Here is an 18287-nt window from a genome sequence, read left to right on the forward strand (position 1 = left end):
CGACTGGCCCGTGATCACACGGCAGACGGATGGCGGAGCCGGGATTGGAACCCACGTCCTCTGACCCCCAGGCCCGTGTTGTTTCCGCTAGGCCACGCAGCTTCTGTGCTTTTAAATTTTTGTCCCTCCCCGAAAGGTACTGGGGTAATCGCTTAAAGCTTTCTTCTATTTTAATTGTCAATTGCCAGCTTAATCGTTTTTCTTCTGCAGCAAATGGTCATTGAAAATGCCAGAGAGAAAATACTGAGCAACAAATCCCTCCAGGAAAAGCTTGCAGAAAATATCAACAAATTCTTGATAAGGTAAAATACCGATGCGAAGCGTCCCGCGGCATTCCTCCCCAACTTGGAGATCCACCCTAAATATCTCCCCTCTGTTTCAGCGACGGAAATATCACCCAAGCACCCAAACAGACAGACAACAGCCCGACGGAACAAGAGACCTCGATAGACGAAATCCTGGGATTTCAGGTAGATTGGTGAGGCGCCGGCTCGGTCCGACCCACCTGCTCTCTCCTCCCTCCGTCATCCCGCCACGAGGGCCCACGACCTCAGCCCCTCGGGAGGTCCTTGGAGGGGAAAGGATGAGGGGGGACAGGAGGGTACGGAAGGAAACCACGGTGTAAGATTTACGTCCTCTGTCCAATCGGAGCCGACCGTGCGAAAGAACCTGACAGAGTTGGGTGGAAGTCTCTAAGAAAGGATTCCCCCACCGTAATAGACCTACTTCCGATGTAGCCAGGTTTTCGAGGCTGGCTGTGGCGGGGGGGCGGATGGAGAAGCAGCGTGGCTCAATAGGTTCAGCCCGGGAGTCAGAAGGATCTGGGTTCTAATGCCGGCTTGGCCGCCTGTCTGCTGTGTGTCCTTGAGCAAGTCACTTCTCTGGGCTTCAGTTCCCACATCTGTAAAATGGGGGCTGGGAGCCCCAAGTGAGACGTGGACTGTGTCCAACCCGATTATCTTGTCTCCGCCGCAGCGCTTAGAGTGCCTGACCAGAGTAAGTGCCTAACAAATGCCATTAAAAAAAAAATTATGGGTGTTAATCGTTATTTACTATAGTATTTGTGTCAGCAAGATTCCTCAAATATTTTTAAAACGTGGACCATAAACCTGTAATTTTTGCCTCTCTTTTAATGGTATTAAACAGTGTGTGTCAAACGCTGTTCTAAGCACTGGAATAGGTACACGTTAATTAGGTCGGACACAGTCCCTGTCCCGCATGGGACTCACAGTCTTGAGTAGGAAGGAGATCAACTATTTTTTTTTAAATCGTCATCAGTTTGAGGTCTCGTTTGGATCAGCGGTTTTTGTTTTTTGGGGGTTTTTTGGGGGGGTGGGCGTCAAAAGGGGTGAGCAGACTTGAGCTGGAGACAACTTGTTCAGGTACCTGTGGATGCTCCTTTCCGGGACGGTTCTGCTGCTTCCTCTTGTTCATGCTGCACGTCGAGGTCCGTTGACTCGATTCCACATGTTTAGCGTTTCACTCTTCTTCTGCACTTCCCCAGGGCCCATTTACCTCTTCCCATGGCAACCGTTGAAACAGGGTGGCAGAGACAGGCAAGTAGCCAGTGGGGCAAGTAGATGTACCTGTGGATTTTAAAAAGAAAATGTAATAAGATTAATCGGAGGACGGCCACGTCTTGGGGCGTTGCAAACCCTGAAAATCCATGATCGGTTTCAGTCGCTTTTTGAGTACGGAATCATGGTAGTGTTGTGTGCTCAGTGCTGGGATGGGAAGGAGATGGTCAGATTCAGCGTAGTCCCTCCCCCAAGTTAAAAATTTAGGGAGAGGAGGAATTTTCTCGGCATTTTCCAGATGAGGAACTGGAGAGCTCAGAGAAGTTAGGTATTGTACTGAGGTCACAGATCAGGCCAGTCCCTCATTCTTTCCAAGACAGACCGCTCCGTCTCCAGAGAATGCGTGAGGGCGGGGAATGGCTAGAAAATAAAATAATCTCGGACCAACAACCTCTGCTGTAAGAATTAGTAAACCGTTGTCTACTTTGAGGAAGGTAGATGATGTAGTTGTCCCTTGGGCTTGAAGACACTCCCCTTGACCGTGAAACTTACCCGTGGTGGGGGTCGATGGCTGGAAATGTCATTGTGCAACTCGGATATATGTTTTTTCACTTTTGCTTATTTCTTCCTCTCGAAGTGTCGAAAGAGCCCGTCCTTTCTCGATCGTAGTGTGGGACACCGTCCCGGTTTTTGATTATGAAGCCATTTTGTCTGAGACCTAATTCTCCTTCATCCTTAAAATATATTTCCTTGTCTTCCCCCATCTTCCGCCTTGTATAGCCTCTTTCTAACTCTTTCAGCTGTTTGGGTGTCTTGCTCTCATCCATTTTCTTCACAAATCCTTCCCTGTGAATTGGTGTTGACCTAGCTCCAGTGTTGTTAGATCGAACTGGTTTCAGGACTTCACTGTGATCCTCTTTAGCCACATGATGTTGGGTTTTTTATTATTATTGTTTAATGGTATTTGTTAAACGCTTATGTGCCGGGCACTGGGGAACGTACAAGCTCATCAGGTTGGAAACAGTCCAAGTCCCACGTGGGGCTTCCGGTGTTAATCCCCATGTTACAGATGAAGTAACTGAGGCACAGAGAAGTTAAGTGACTAGCCCACGGTCACACGGCAGAGAAGTGGCAGAGCCCGGATTAGAAACCACGTCCTTCCGACTCCCGAGCCCGGGCTCCGTCCGCTAGGCCGCGGAATGATGCTGATGGAACCGCTCGAGGAGTCGTACGAGAACAGCTGTGGTGGGTCCAGGTCTCGTAGCTTAGTACAGTACTTGACACATAGAAAATGCTTAACAAATACTATAATAATAATAATAATAATAATAGCCATAGAGGAGATTTCCCCCTTTAGATTGTAAAATCGTTGAGGGCAGGGAGCGTATCTACTAACTCCGTTATATTCTTTCCTAATCACTTAATACAGTGTACTGCGCACAACGCTCAATGTGATTGATTAGACAGCACTTAATAATAATTACGGTATTTGTTAAGTGCTGGCTATGTGCCAGGCCCTGTACTGAGCGCTGGGGTGGAGACAAGCCAGTCGGGCTGGATACGGTCCTCGTCCTACGTGGGGCTCACAGTTTCAATCCCCATTTTACAGATGAGGTAACTGAGACAAAGGGAAGTGAAGCGACTTGCCCCGGGTCACACGACAGATTAGTGGCCGAGCCGGGATTAGAACCCATGACCCACGCTTACCTATGTGGACCTTCAGTTCTGCCTCGCCTTATTCTCTCAAACGACATTCTGGCTTTCTGGTCGTGATTTGATCATCTCGTCTAGCTTTGTGTCATCGGACAGGCCTGCTTCTTGGGCACCAGAAATCTGACGGGATTTAGCGCCCTGATGCCCGTGAAATCTGTGGCGGCGTGTAAGGTGTCCCCAGCGAGTTTTGCTGCTTCTAAATTAGTCTGCCCTGGGAGAGGCGGGATCTTGGTCGGGAAGGCTCTAGAAGAAGGTCCACGGATCTTCTAATCCAGAACTTACTTGGCCCTTTCTCTGGAAATTGAAAAAGAACCAAAGATGCAGAGCAGAACCAAACTCAGAACCGAAGATGCCTCTGAACCCAGCGAAAGTCACCCTAAATGTTTTCTGATAGCGCTGACTTACAATTATATACAGCCGATTCCCATTACCTGATTTAGATAGAACTTCTTTCTAGGAAACACGCCTGCCCTTTGTGCAAGGTTTAGTTATAACATTTGAAGAAACGGTTCTGCGCATGATCATTGCAGTGCTGAAGGTGTGAACTTGTAACACAATAGTTCAACAACGTGGAGGGCCTCGTACAAAACGATGACCGCGTTTTAGGCCGTCTACGTATACTCTGGTCATTTTTAGTGGGCTCCACTCAGCTGGTTTCATACTTTCCCTTGTTGGTCCTCGCGAGATGAATTTTGTTCTTTGAAAAGAAAATTAAAATATCACCTTCACTATATATTGACATTTTTCTCTCAGTGCTGCATTATTGTAAACGAAGTGTGTTTGACTTTTGACTTCTTTTCGCAGAGTGAAATCCATATGTCGGAAGAAGCCATAAGGGACATCTTGGAGCATACAGAGTCAGACCCAGCGTTTCAAGACCTCTACGATCTATTTGATTATGGCAAGTACAGAACTTCCGGCAGTTGAATTCTTTCTCTGTTGAGCGAGAGCTGAGGTTCGATTGCAAAGACTGGAGATACCCGTAGTGGTTACTGTCTTCCCTAAAGTGGCAATCTTTGTCATCTTCTTAGGCCCTAATTGCGTTCTTGAGTATCTGGAGTCGGCTCCCGGTTTTTCTTGGACACTTTTTAGTCACTTTGGTGGTAACCCTTTGCTTCCAAGTGCTTTCCCAAATCTACATCTCCCGCCCTGATCTCTCTCCTTCCCTGCAGCCCCGCCGGCACCTACAACCTAACCCGTCCGAAACCGAGCTCCTCGTATTCCCACCCAAACCCCATCCTTCCCCTGACTTCCCTGTCACTGTAGACAGCACCACCACCCTCCCCGCCTCACCAGCCCGTAACTTTGGCGTTATCCTTGACCGCTCTCTCTCATTCACCCGACGCAGTCTATCATTAAATTCTGTCGGTTCAACCTTCACAACATCCGATGATTTTGGACCACGCAGGGAAGGGATTTGGGGAGGGGTCAGGACTAGACAGATAAGGGGGGGGCAGGAGCAAACAGAAAAGGGAGGAAATAGTATTAAACTTTGTTTTTTATGACCGTCTAAAGTCGGTCATTGGTTTTCCTATGGTTTTAATATGAGTGTTTTACTCTTGCGGTCATTTCTACAGCGCGTGTAATTTTGCTTAGTAAGAACGATCGAATGGTTAAATCTGCTTTCTGATTCTTTCGCCACAGGTAAAACCAAGAATAATAAAACTCTATCACCAGGTCCCGGCAGTAGTATTCTCTTAGCAGATGAAACCGCCCTCGTGGTGGAAGGCTCCTTTGCAACCGAAGAGGCCGGTAAGCGTTCGATGAAACTCAGTCCTCCGTCCCCGGCTCTTACCGTCCTTCTCAGTGACCCAAAGCAGGATGTGTATCTAATTCAGAAAGTTGTGCGCTAATTCAGGAACATCAGGTGTCTGATTTCTGCCATTGACTTCCCCAAGAAATAGAATTTTAGCAGCAAGTGGAGGACATTGCCGTAAAGTTGAAGGAAATGTACTCTTCTCCCTGATCCCACCTCACCAACCCCCTTCTCTAAGGTCACCCGCTAAGGGCAGGGAGCTGTGTGATGCCTTGGCTGCGTCTCACGGTTTGAAAAGGGTTTCTGTCATGTATAGTTTCAACTGTAATTTTTACCGGAAGCCTTTAAAAAAGAGTCCACCATTGTATTCCAGAATAGAGAAAGGAATCTGAATCTGATGTTAATCTTTGCACATCATTTCTGGGAGGAGGTGAAAGATGGACCAGAGAGGTTTTTTGGTTTTGGTTTTTTTTGGGGGGAGGGGGTTATTTTTAGGGAAAACGAACTATCATATCACCTCAGCGTTCCCGTTTCACCTTCTGTCGCAATTACTTACGCCCGGGATTTTTACTGATGCTCTTCCAATCTTACCAGTCTTGTCATCCTGATCTGTCTTCCGCATGAGATTGTAAAGTACAACAGAAGCCAAAGACATACTCCTTGCCCCCAGGGAGCTTAAAATGTCATGTGGTTCTGGTCAGCCTCTAGAACAATATGCCCTTTGTACACACTGGGCACTCGGCACTTCTGGGTTGACGCCTCATTTGGGACAGCGTGGCCTAGTGGATAAAACGCGGGCCTGGGAGTCAGGATCTGGGTTCTAATCCCGGCTCTGCTAGTTGTCTGCTCTGTGACCTCGGGCGCCTCGCTTAACGTGCCTCAGCCGCCTCCCCTGTAAAATGGGGATGAAAACTTGGAGCCCCATGTGGGACGGGGACCGTGTCCAACCCGATTAGCTTGCGTCTACCCTAGCGCTTAGAACAGGGCCTGACGCTTAAGCGCTTAACAGATGCCATCGTTGTTGTTATTTTTGTGGTGCTGGGCCCTCGGATATAGTTCTGCATGTTAGTGTGTTGAATGCATTGCGTAAGCCCGTGGTTCCCTTTGGTTTTTGTGGAGTGTTGAGTAAGGACTGCAGTTAAGGTGCTTAAATTTTTTTGTTCCCCATGGCGTCTAAGTGCTTACCGAGTCCTGGGTAGATATAAGATAATCATTTTGGACACAGTCCATGTCCCTCATGGGGCTCACGGTAACTGAGAGCCATTTTACACGAAAGGGAACCGAGGCACGGAGAAGTGAAGTGACTTGCCCAAGGTCCCACAGCAGGATCAGAACCCAGGTCCTTTTGACCCCCCAGGTCCGTGTTCTGCCTGCTAAGCCACGCTGCTTCTCAGATATTCTCCGAACCGCTCGCTTTAAAATCTCTGTCTTCAGTTTAAAGAGTCAAGCAGAGAAAGGCCCTCAGACCTCGCTTTTCCGATAAAAAGCAATGAGGAGCAGTGTTGTCAAGGCTGTCCCGGGAGGGGAGAATCGAAATCGGTCTCGTCTTCACTCTGCGGACGCTTCATCGGGTGAGTCCGTTTCTTTAACTTGTTGCCGTCCTGAAGCCAAGTTGTTATTTTTACAGGTGACCATTCCGGAGAAGCCCAGTTCTGCCCGGAGTATCAACCCGGAGGAGCGTCGTGTGCCTTAAAGAACGGCGGCAGCGATGACCGTCTTGGGCCCGAAACCCAGGGGCGGTCCGGCCCTCTGGACTCGAACGTCCAAAAAGAAGAGGCCTTCAAAGCCGCCTCCTGCCTTTCAGCTCTAGAGCAGAGGTGCGGCCTTTCAATCGCCTTTGATCCCGTGCCTCCTCTGAACGACGCCACGCAGAGAGCGGATTCCGCTCCCGCGTATCCCGAGCCTTGCGTGGAGTTGTTCGGGAATCAGATGGCCGTCGAAAGCGACAAGGCCTCGCCGTCCCCCAGCGCCCCAGATGTCCCGGGGCCGCGGTCCGACGGGTCGGGCCCTCCTTCCGTGCCTTTGGTTCTACCCGATGGAGGGATCGACGACGACGGGAGCCCAACGGACGCTCAGTTAAGGGCTCCCCGTTTATCGCGGAACGGTCTGTCGACCGAGAGACCGTCCGGAGACGGGGCCTCCGGGAGCCCGGGCGGTGCGGCGAGACCCAAAACTCCTTTCCACGGTTCCGAGTCGCCGAGCCCCAACGAAATTCACCGGGAGAAGATGGAAACCCTCGGGGTCTCGTCCGCGGCTCAGAAGGCGGATTGCCCCAACGACCCCTCGGAGCCGGGCGGGGCCTCGGCCGTTTCTGTGGAAAGTACTCTCTCAGCCCTTCCCGGCCAACGGAAAATGGAGCCGGAGCTCGGGGCGTCGGCTCCCTCCGGGGAACGACCATCCGGGGGCTCGTCTCCCGGCCTCCCGCGGGCCGTCGAGACCGCGACTCTGTCGCCTGGATCGCCGGGCTCAGAAAAGGCGGTCGTGGAGTCGCCGGAAGCCCTGGCTTCGGTTCAAGAGGCGGCGGCCGGGTTCCTCTCTCCGGGGGAGAGCGACGGGTGTCGGGACGTCGAAGGGATGACCGCCGAGGAGAGGGGCTCGGAGTCGACGTGCCCGTCGACGGGAGGGGCCGATCCCGAGGCTCCGAGCGTCCCGTCCGGGGGTCGGTCCGAGGAGGTGGATCCGTCTAACATCGTGTCTCTCAAGATCATCATCAGCGACGACCCGTTCGTTGCCACGGACGCGGAACTGAACAGCGCGGTCTCTAGCATCGGCGGGGAAAACCTGCCCACCATCATCCTGTCTTCGCCGTCCAAGTCACCGGCCGCCCCGGATCCCGAAGCGGCCGGGGGCCCGGGCCCCGACGGGCCCGCGGACGCCGTCGTCGGGGCCGGGGGGGAGAGCCCGGCCGCGGGCGGGCGGATCCCGGCGGCGCCCGGACCCCGGGACTCGACGGGAGGCAGCCCGCGGAGCGAAGAGCGCGGCGGGTTTCCGGCCGCCGGGCCCCCCGGCGCGGCCAGAGACGGGGGGTTCATCCAGCTGATGCCGGCCACGGGCGCGGCTTTCGGCGGTTCGGGCAACATCCTGATAGCCACCTGCGTGACCGACCCGGCGGCGCTGGGAACCGCCGGCGCTCAGTCCAACGTGGTGGTCCTGCCCGGCGGCTCGGCTCCTCTGGCCTCCCAGCCGCCGGCCCCGCAGCCCTTGCGGACCCCCCCGAGATCGGGCGGCGTGTACGCCGTGAACCAGGCCGTCTCCCCCGGCTTCTCCCAAGGTAACCGCCCCCGTACGTGTCCGCCCGCCCCGCGGAGCGGCTCCGCGCCCGCGGTGCGTCCGTCCTTTCCGGCGGGCCGCGGGACGGGACCGAAACTTCGACCGAGGAGATCTGACGTCAGGCGGGGGGATCCCGATTCTTCTTTAAGATCACAGGTGTCGCCCCACGCCTCCCCCTAGCCCGCGGCCTCGCCTTCGGCCCGGCTTAGGGGGAGGAGCGCGGCCTTGGGAGTCAGAGGTCGTGGGTTCCGAGCCTGGCTCCGTCACCTGTCTGCTGTGTGACCTTGGGCAAGCCACTCTACTTCTCTGTGCCTCGGTTACCTCGCCGGTGAAATGGGGATGAAGACCGCGAGCCCCGTGTGGGAACGACCTGATTACCTTATATCTACCCCGGGGCTTAAAACAGAGCTCGGCACATAGTAAGCGCTTAACAGATACCGTAATTATTAGTATTATTCGCTCATCTATAGTGTGAGCTCGTTGTGGGCAGGGAATGTGTCTTTTCATATTGTTCTATTGTACTCTCCCTCGGGCTTACTACAGTGCTCTGCACACAGTAAGCACTCAGTAAATACGATGAGCTGCTGCTAAGACGACTCAGATGATTTGTTTTATGGGTTGTTTTTTTTAAAATCTCCATTTTTCCCCGCGTATATTTTGAGTCGGGGCAACTCGATAATGGTCAGAAGGCAAGAAGAGGAGAGACGGTAAACAGGCTGTCCCACTTGGGGCTCCCGGTCTTAATCCCCGTTTTACAGACGAGGTAACTGAGGCACCGAGAAGTGAAGGGGCTTGCCCGGAGTCACGCAGCTGATAAGAGGCGGAGCCGGGACTAGAACCCACGACCTCCGACTCCCAAGCCCGGGCTCTTGCCACTTAGCCAGGCTTGCCTCTCAATAAGTACCATTAATGACGACGCAGAGCACTGTGCTAAGTACTCGGGAGAGTCCGACCTACGAGGGTTGTCAGACACGACCTCCGTCTTCGGACACGCCTCTTTATGTCGTTTGGATCCGTCGAACTCTGGCCCTTCTCACTTTGCTTCCAGGCGGAAGGTGGGTCGAAAGAGCTGACGTGGAAGCGGCGGTATCTGTCAAGCGCTTACCATGTGCAAAGCACCGTTCTAAGCGCTGGGGTGATCGGGTTGTCCCACGTGGGGCTCCCAGTTCTAATCCCCATTTTACGGATGGGGTTGCCGAGGCACGGAGTAGTTCAGCGACTTGCCCGAAGTCGCAGCGCCGGGATTAGAACCCACCGCCTCTGACTCCCAAGCCCGGGGTCTTTCTACGCCGCTGCTACTGGACGTGATAGCAGAGGCGGAATTAGGACCGCGTCGGTTCTCACTAAAAGTTTGGCGTCTCTTGTGCCCCTTCCCATTTTAGGCTCCGCGATCATAATCGCATCTCCGGTCCAACCCGTTCTTCAAGGAATGGTGGGCGTGATCCCCGTGTCCGTGGTGGGACAGAGCGGGAATTCTTTTCCGGCCCCTCCCCGGCAGGTAAAGTGCTCTGGGCGTCGGGCGGGGGGGACTCTTCGGACCCGGTGGAGCGAATCAGATGCCTCTCCCCTCCTCCCTCCGCAGGTCTTGCACGTGCCCGTCGCTGCTCCCGTGTGCAACAGAAGTGTCCCCAAACTCCCTCTCCCTCCAAAGTCTCAGAAGAACCCGGGAGGAAGGAACAAGCCCAATACAGGTCCGTGATTTTTACACCGACGTGCGACTCCGTTCTCCCGGGATCCCGTCGACGTTTGCGTCGTCGCCGTGTTCTCTTTCCTTAGGCTGCGCCTCCGGTCTTTTCTTTCACGATATCTCAGGGTGCGGGTGTCTGCCCGCCTGTCTCTCTGTCCGCCTTCATTTTGTTCCCTAGTGAAGGCCGGGTCCTAACCCTTCAGTCGATCGATCGCCGAATTCAGCTATCGATCGACAGCTCTCGAATGCTTACGGCGTGGAGTTCGCCCTACGGCGAACTTGGAAAAGTACGATATAAAGTGATCCCTGCCCACGAGGAGCTTACAGTCCCCCCGTGCCTTGGGGTCCCCCTCTTCCATCCTCCTTCCGGGCAACCTCCTTCTCTCCCTCCTCCCGAGATGCTCTTGCCTTGCCAGCTCCCGTGTCGAAAACTACCCGGCCCGTACTGCGAATGATTCGGTATATGTCGAACTGAACTTTTTACTGTAAACTCAGCGGATTAAAATAATGGCGGTTTTGCCTCCGTGATGCCGAGGTGAAATCGCCGTGATCATCAGCGGTGGCATTGGAGTGCTTAGTAAGGGGCGGGGCCCTGTCCCGAGCGCGTGGGAGAGTACGGTATAACAGAGTCAGCGGGCGCGTCGGTTCTTAAACGAGTGGTCGGTTCTTACTGGGCCGGGGCGGACGCAGGCAGATCGGGTCGAACGCGGTCCCCGTCCCACGTGCCGCTCACGAGTCCCCATCCCCATTTTACAGATGAGGTAACTGAGGCCCAGAGAAGCGAAGGGCCCAAGGCCACACGGCAGGCGAGCGGCGGGGCCGGGATTAGAACCCGGGACCGCCCGACTCCCAGGTCCGGGTTCTAATAGTAATGATGATGACGATGTGGGTATTTGTTACGCACCTACTACGTGCGGAGCAACTGTTCCAAGCGCTGGGGTAGACACAGGGGAATCGGGCTGTCCCCCGTGGGGCTCACAGTCTTCATCCCCATTTTCCAGAGGAGGGAACTGAGGCCCAGAGAAGTCAAGTGACTCGCCCACAGTCACACAGCTGACAAGCGGCAAGTGGTTCTACCCGCTGCGGGGCACGGGGGCGGCGTCGACTTGCAACCGTTGGACTTTCTTTTCCTCTCGTTCCAGCTCCCGGGAAGCCGACGGCCAGTTCGGGAGATGCCGCGAGCCGGCCGGCGGGGTTCCGTGCCCAGAGGTGAGCGGGACGGGCGCGTCCGCGCCTTTTGGAGCGGGAAAACGGTGTGACGCGACTGAAGTATTTTTTCCCCCGCTCTGTCGCAGACCCGGGATTTCCGACAAGGGCGGGAGCTCCGATCTCGGAAGGAAGGCGGAGGACGGCCCGGTCCCCCTCCCGCCCGACGGCCCCCCGGCTCCGGCCGCCAGACAGAACCCAAGTCACCGACGCGTCCTCTGCTTCGACGGCGCCGCCGCGGGGCCGCGGGGCCGCGCGCCGTCCCGGAGCCGAGAGAGGAGCGAGGGGCCGCCGCCCGCCGCCCCGGATGCGGCGGCGGCGCCTCCCGGCAGAAAGGAGAAGGAGAAGCCCCCGGCGCCCAGAGCGGCCCCTAAAGCCGACTCCGCCGGCGGGAGGGAGGCCCAGCCGGAGAAGAAGCCTTCGCTGGCGGGGCTCCCGCTCGACCCCTTCCACAAGACGACGGCCAACAAGGAGAACGAACTGCGCGGGGACGCGCAGAAGAGCCAGGAGGCCCCCCGGCTGTCCAACGGGCAGCAGAACGGCGGCCCGTGGGGGGAGAAGGCCGCGGCCGCGGGGCCGGAGCCCACCAGGAAGGCCGCCGGCCCGGCGGGCGGCGCCCCCAGGGAGCCCAAGAGGGAGCAGGCCAAGCCCGCCGGGCAGGGCGACCCCCCGCCCGGGCGCGCCGGGGACGCGCCGCGGGACGGCCGGCGGCCGGGCCCGGCGAGCGGCCGGCCGGGGGAGAACGGGGAGCTCCCCGGGCCCCGGACCCCGGGCGCGGGAGAGAAGCCCGCCGACGGAGCCGCGGAGGGCGGCGGGAGGGCCCCCGGCGGCCGGCGCCCGCACGGCGACGAGGGCGGCGCGCCCAAGGTCACGGTCCCGCCCGCCACCCCCGACCTGCCCGCCTGCAGCCCGGCCAGCGAGACGGGGAGCGAGAACAGCGTCAACATGGCCGCCCACACGCTCATGATCCTCTCCCGGGCCGCCATCGCCAGGACCGGCGGCGCCACCCCTCTCAAGGACAACACGCAGCAGTTTCGGGCCTCCCGGAGTACGGCCAAGAAGAGGAAACTGGAAGACCCGGAGGAACGGGAGAGAAACCCCCGTCCTTCCGGGAAAAGCCTGCAGAACTCCACGACGCCGGTGAAGAAGAAGAAAATGAAGGTAGGCCGCCCCGGGCGGGTCGCTGGGCCCAGCGCGCGGGGAGACCTTCCTCTTTCCGAGCGCCGTCCCTCCCCCGGGGCCCCGACGCGCCGGCCGGTGCCGGCGGCTTCTTCGCCTCAAACGACCGAGGACGAGGAGGGCGGCGTGAAGACGAGTCGGGCGACGGCGTGTTGTAGCGCTCGAGCCGGGCGATGGTATTTTTTGAGGGCTTACCGGGTGCGGAGCGCCCTTCTAAGCGCCGGGGGAGATCCGGGGTCGTCGGGCCGTCCCACGCGCGGCTCACGGTTAAGCCCCATTTTCCAGAGGAGGTGACTGAGGCCCAGAGAAGCCACCCGCCCCCCGGTCACCCGGCCGACGAGCGGCCGAGCCGGGAGTCGAACCCACGACCTCGGACCCCGAAGCCCGGGCTCTCTCCCGTGAGCCGCGCCGCTTCCCGGTTGGCGGAACCGCCCCTGCTTCGGACCCCGAGGTCACGCGGGGGGCGGGGGGGGGGCGGTGTGGCCGAGCGGCAGAGAGAAAATGGGTCGTGTTGACGGAGCTGCGTGCGGAGCACTGTGCCAGGCGCTCGGGAGAGTGCCCGGTAACCGAGTTGGTGGCCGCGTTCCCCGCCCACGAGGCAAAACCTCCCGCCTGCCGGTCGCTCCCTCCCCAACCGGCCCCTTCGTTTATTCCACCGTTTCTGCCCTCCCGTCCCCCCCGCGCCCCCGGCCGGCCTCCTTCCCGCCCCGTCTCGGCCGTCCCTCCTCTTCGCTCGGGTTGGATTTTCCTCATCCCTGCGAGTTCGCTCTTTCCCAGACCTCTCCGTTTACCTCCCCCTTCCGGCTCTGCTCCTTTTTCGCTGCCCGACTCCCCCGGGGCCTCGTCTCTCCTCACCTCCTCTCCCGCTCTCCACCTCTTCCACATCCTTCTGTTCCGTTTCTGTCACCGCCGCCTCCGGCCCAGGTCGTCCGAAACGAGACGACGGTCTCTCACCCCCCTCCCCCGACCCCGGTCCCCTCGAATCCTCCTCCTCTAGTCCGCTCTCCCCGTGGCCTTCCCAATCCTCCCCTCTCGCTCGCTGTTTCTGAAAATACGGCGTATCTCCCGCGGGTCGCCCCCTCCCCTCCCGGCCGCCCCCCTTCCTTGGAATCCCTCTCCTCTCCGTCCCTCCGGACCCCTTCCGCTCCCCTCCGGTTCGCACGTTCCCTTCGGTCCTCACCTCTCCGCCTTCCCGCTTCCTCGGACACCTACCTCTCGCTGCTGCTTTCCCGAATTCCGAATTTCTCCGAACTCCGCCCCCGCGGAGACCAGGGCGTCGGGCCTGCGTCCCGCTCCCTCCGGGTGCTGTCCGGTAACCCTGTAGCGTTGCGGGTAGACGGAGGAATCGATGCGGAAAGTCACCGAGCGAGTCGCCGGCGGGCGGGACGTGGATTTCCCGAGCCGGGCAGCGCTCCGGGACGGGACCCGTCCGTGTCGTGGAGCTCGTGTGGGATTTGAACGAGGCCGTTTTTCAGATTTTCCCAAGTGGCGGCTTGAGCGATAGCGCAGAGCGCTGCTCCGTCTAAATTAGAACGCGGTCCTTCGCAACCGAACGAGCACCAAAATCCTGGCGCGGTAAAGATTCCGCGTTCGCCGACGAAGAGCCGACCGCGGCTGTTTCAAGAGAAGGTTCTGGGAAAAAGGCAGATGCTAAAACCGAGTCGTCCAGTGACGGCAGACCTGCCCTGTGGGGTCTCTGGACGCGACTGACGGGCGTTTGGGGGGGCTTTCGTCGTCATCAGCGGACTCGGGAGAAGTCTCGCTTCTCCCCGGAGAAGCGGCCTGATTGGGGAGCTGGAGCCCGGGCTGGGGAGGCGGAGGTCATGGGTTCGAATCCCGGCTCCGCCACTTGTCAGCTGGGTGACGGTGGGCGAGTCCCTTCACTTCTCTGGGCCTCAGTTACCCCATCCGTAAAATGGGGGTGAAGACCGTGAGCCTCACGTGGGACGACCCGGGGACCCCGTATCTCCCCCGGCGCTTAGGACGGCGCTCGGCCCATAGTAAGCGCTTATATACCAACATCATTATCTCCCCCAGCGCTTAGAACAGTGCTCTGCACATAGTAAGCGCTTCACCCAGACCAGCATTATCATCATTGTCTGCAAAATGGGGATTAAGAGCGTGAGCCCCACGTGGGCCAGAGACCGTCCCTCCCCCCCGATTAACTCGTACCTACCCCAGTGCTCAGAACGGGGCTTGACACATAGTCAGCGCTCGACAGGTACCGTAATTAATAATTCTGGAGTCTTCCCCTTCGCGTCGCCGCCTTGCCGGGGCTCCCGCGGAGTCATCCCTCCGCTTTCCGACGCGGGCGGCAGATCTGTCTCGTCACCCAGCGGGCTTTTATTGCGGTGACGGCGGGAGATGGTGCCTCTCTGTGTCTTGCGACCGTCGGCTCTGCTCGGTGGCGTTTACTATGCGCTAAGCGCTGGGGAGACCGCCAGGTCAGTCGCGCGGGGACCCGTTAAGAGAGTGTGATTGACGTGGCTCTCCTGTGCTTGTCTCTTGACAGAAAAAGAAGCTACCAAATTCCTTTCCGGCCGGAATGGACGTGGACAAGTTTTTGTTATCTTTGCATTACGACGAATGAGGACGCCGAGCTCCCTCCCCAGGACTGTAACTATTTAAAACTAGAGACCGTCGTGCTAGGGGGAAGAAAATCGACCCGAATCCTAAAGTGTGAAATGCACTTTGAGTGCACTGAAGTTTCACTTTATAGCTCCGCTCCGCTGTTCCCGAAGCAGCTCGCTAGTTTGTAAATAGAGGCGATTTTAGTCTATTTTTATTTTGGAGAAAGCACTTGCCGAAGTGTAAAGCCATCATTTGCGAAATGTACAGCTCCGACGATCGTGTCTTGTAAATACAGTGTGAATTGTACCGAGATGGAGTCATCAACGGCTTACGTTTTGCATCGCCCGCCCTCCCCGCCGGCTTCTGCGTCCACTTGTCTCTGGAGAAGTTTCGATCGTTCTTTGTGGGAGGGGAAGAGAGTTTGCTGAGAAAGTCAGAGATTCTGGGGAAGGAAACCCATTTCAGATAGCCAGTGACCGTTTTTAAAGATCCAGCCGTAATACAGAGAAACCTCTTACCCCGGTGGTGGTTCGCTAACAGGTGTCCTGGGGGGGGGGGGGGGGGATTTTGTCTTTTTTATCGTTTCGATGATACTTGTCAAGGGCCTACTTTGTGCCAAGCACTGTTCTGAGCACTGGGGTAGATACAGAATCCATCCCTCACGGGGCTCACAGTCTCGATTTAATTCCCTTTTTACGGACGTGGAAGTCGAGGCACGGAGAAGCTAAGTGACTTATCCGAGGTCACCCGGCCGAGCCGAGGTTAGAACCCAAATCCTCTGCTTCCCGGGCCCGCGCTCTTTCCGCTGGGCCACACTGCTTCTCTCATTTTCCACTGTCCGTTCCCTGCTCCCCCCGGGAAAGGTTAAACGTGTAATTAAAGGGGAAAAATACCCGCTGGCGGAGCGATCAGAGCGGCCTGGTGCTCCACCAGATACGTGTTTTGAATGTTTTAAAGAAGCATTTAAATCTGGGGCGAGGGGCGTCTCTTAGGCGTTGAAGATTTCTACACAATCCTAAATGGTTAGTAATAATAATAATGTTGGTATTGGTTAAGCGCTCACTACGTGCCGAGCATTGTTCTAAGCGCTGGGGTAGACACGGGGGAAATCAGGCGGTCCCACGCGGGGCTCACAGTTAATCCCCATTTTACCGATGCGGTCACTGAGGCACAGAGAAGGTAAGTGACTCGCCCACAGTCCCACAGCTGACAAGTGGCAGGGCCTGGATTCGAACTCGTGACCTCCGACTCTCAAGCCCGGGCTCTTTCCACGGAGCCACGCTGCTTCTCTAGTGACTTCCAAGCCACATAAACATTGATGTTTTCATCCTTCTTTCCTTGAGGCGTACGTATTTTTCCCGCATGTGTTGGGGGGGGGGGGGGGGGGATTTTTGAAATCGCGCTAATTCAGAAAAGCCTTTTTAATAAGTCCTGAAACTCTATAACGCTACCCCGGTATTGAGAGTTTAGGGGAAGATTGACTACTTCCTCTTTTGGAGAACCACACCCCTCTAAGTGATACAATCTAAAAATGGGATTATCTGCTTTGGCTTTTGAATCTTAATGTTTCCCCCAAAGGGAGCTCTGCCAGATCCGTCAAAACCTCCACGGTAAAGGAACGCGCTGCGGCTCCAGTTCCACCAGGCCAAAGAGGAGGGTGGCGGAAATCGAAGGGGACGGGAGATCTCCTACCTGTTCTTTCCAAGCACGGAGCCCTACCGGGTCGAGGAGCCCAAGCCGGGTCCGGAACAAAAAGACTCCAGCCGAACGTCCGATTTATTCGGGGCTCGGTGGAAAGAGCCCGGGCTTTGGAGTGGGAGGTCGTGGGTTCGAGTCCCGGCTCCGCCCCTTGTCGGCTGTGTGACCGTGGGCAAGTCACTTCACTTCTCTGTGCCTGTTACCTCATCTGTAAAACGGGGATGCAGACCGTGAGCCCCACGTGGGACGACCCGATTCCCCTGTGTCTCCCCCAGCGCTTAGAACAGTGCTCGGCACCTAGTAAGCGCTTAACAGATAGCTGCATTATTATTATTATCATCTCAAAGTCCCTGTGGCATAAAATGGATTCTGTTTAAGGGTTCAACTTCGCTTCATCCCGAAAGTGATTGTACCACCCCAGCCTTAGGTTTGCCCCGTGCCCCAGACACCGTTTTCTCTAAAATCACGGAGGGGGACACCATTTGAGAATTTACTAATAATAACGTTGGTATTTGTTAAGCGCTTACTGTGTGCAAAGCACCGTTCTAAGCGCTGGGGGAAGATACGAGGTTGTCCCACGTGGGGCTCACGGTCTTCATCCCCGTTGACCAGACGAGGTCGCTGAGGCCCAGAGAAGTGAGGTGACCTGCCCCAAGTCCCACAGCTGACGAGTGGCGGATCCGGGATTAGAACCCACGACCTCCGACTCCCGAGCCCGGGCTCTTTCCACTGAGCCCCCGCAGCTTCTCGCTCACTGGTGCTCTTTCCCCTTTTTTTACACGTTCTTTAATTTCTGCCATCACTTGTAGAAAATTTGTATAATGTGGCAGTGTTGAAGTAGTGTATGAGGATTTGTTCTAAACCAAATATGCAGATATATATATATATATATATATATGGATATTTCTCATTCAGAAACCCCTTGCAGTTAGGTTTGACTAGATATTTTGGTTCATTTCTGAAGTGTGAAGCCTTTCCCAGGAATCTGCCTTCAACAGGAGAATGATAATAATAATGTTGGTATCTGTTAAGCGCTTACTAGGTGCAGAGCACCGTTCTAAGCGCCGGGGGAGATACAGGGGAATCAGGTTGTCCCACGGGAGGCTCACGGTCTTCGTCTCCATTTTACCGATGAGGCAGCTGAGGCCCAGAGAAGTGAAGTGACCTGCCCGAAGTCCCACAGCTGACGAGTGGCGGAGCTGGGATTCGAACCCACGACCTCCGCCTCCCAAGCCCGGGGCTCTTTCCACCGAGCCACGCTGCTTCTCCGTCACTGGTGCTGCTTTTCCCTTTTTTACGCGTTCATTAATGTCTGCCACCACTTGTACGAAATTCGTATAATGTGGCAGTGGGGAAGTAGTGTATGAGGATTTGTTCTAAACCAGATATGCGGCAGTACATATATACATTTTATATGCGTGTGTCCATATATACGCACACACATATATACGCACACATATACATATATGCACATATATATACATATATGCGCACACACACACTTATATACGCACACCCATACATATATACGTGCACACACATACATATATACACGCACATACACACGCACACACATACATATGCACATATACATACATGTAGATATACACACATATGCACACACATATATACGTGCACACATACATATACACACATACATGTATATATACATGTATATATATATATATAC

General features: G+C 56.0%; 1 protein-coding gene across 1 annotated transcript in view; it reads left to right on the forward strand.

Moving 5' to 3' along the window:
• The window catches only part of LOC100077275 (protein NPAT), a 34134-nt gene extending 18915 nt beyond the window's left edge, over nt 1-15219 (forward strand). Inside the window, exons 9-18 of the mRNA XM_029048538.2 lie at nt 211-302; nt 383-470; nt 4035-4131; nt 4875-4982; nt 6614-8257; nt 9639-9754; nt 9839-9947; nt 11086-11152; nt 11239-12310; nt 14841-15219. Coding sequence (XP_028904371.1) covers nt 211-302; nt 383-470; nt 4035-4131; nt 4875-4982; nt 6614-8257; nt 9639-9754; nt 9839-9947; nt 11086-11152; nt 11239-12310; nt 14841-14918 — 3471 coding nt within the window. The 3' untranslated portion in view covers nt 14919-15219. The remainder of the gene's footprint in view (nt 1-210; nt 303-382; nt 471-4034; nt 4132-4874; nt 4983-6613; nt 8258-9638; nt 9755-9838; nt 9948-11085; nt 11153-11238; nt 12311-14840) is intronic.
• Nucleotides 15220-18287: the final 3068 nt, after the last annotated feature.

The sequence above is a fragment of the Ornithorhynchus anatinus genome, chromosome 20, assembly GCF_004115215.2.
Source record: "Ornithorhynchus anatinus isolate Pmale09 chromosome 20, mOrnAna1.pri.v4, whole genome shotgun sequence".
NCBI lineage: Eukaryota > Metazoa > Chordata > Mammalia > Monotremata > Ornithorhynchidae > Ornithorhynchus > Ornithorhynchus anatinus.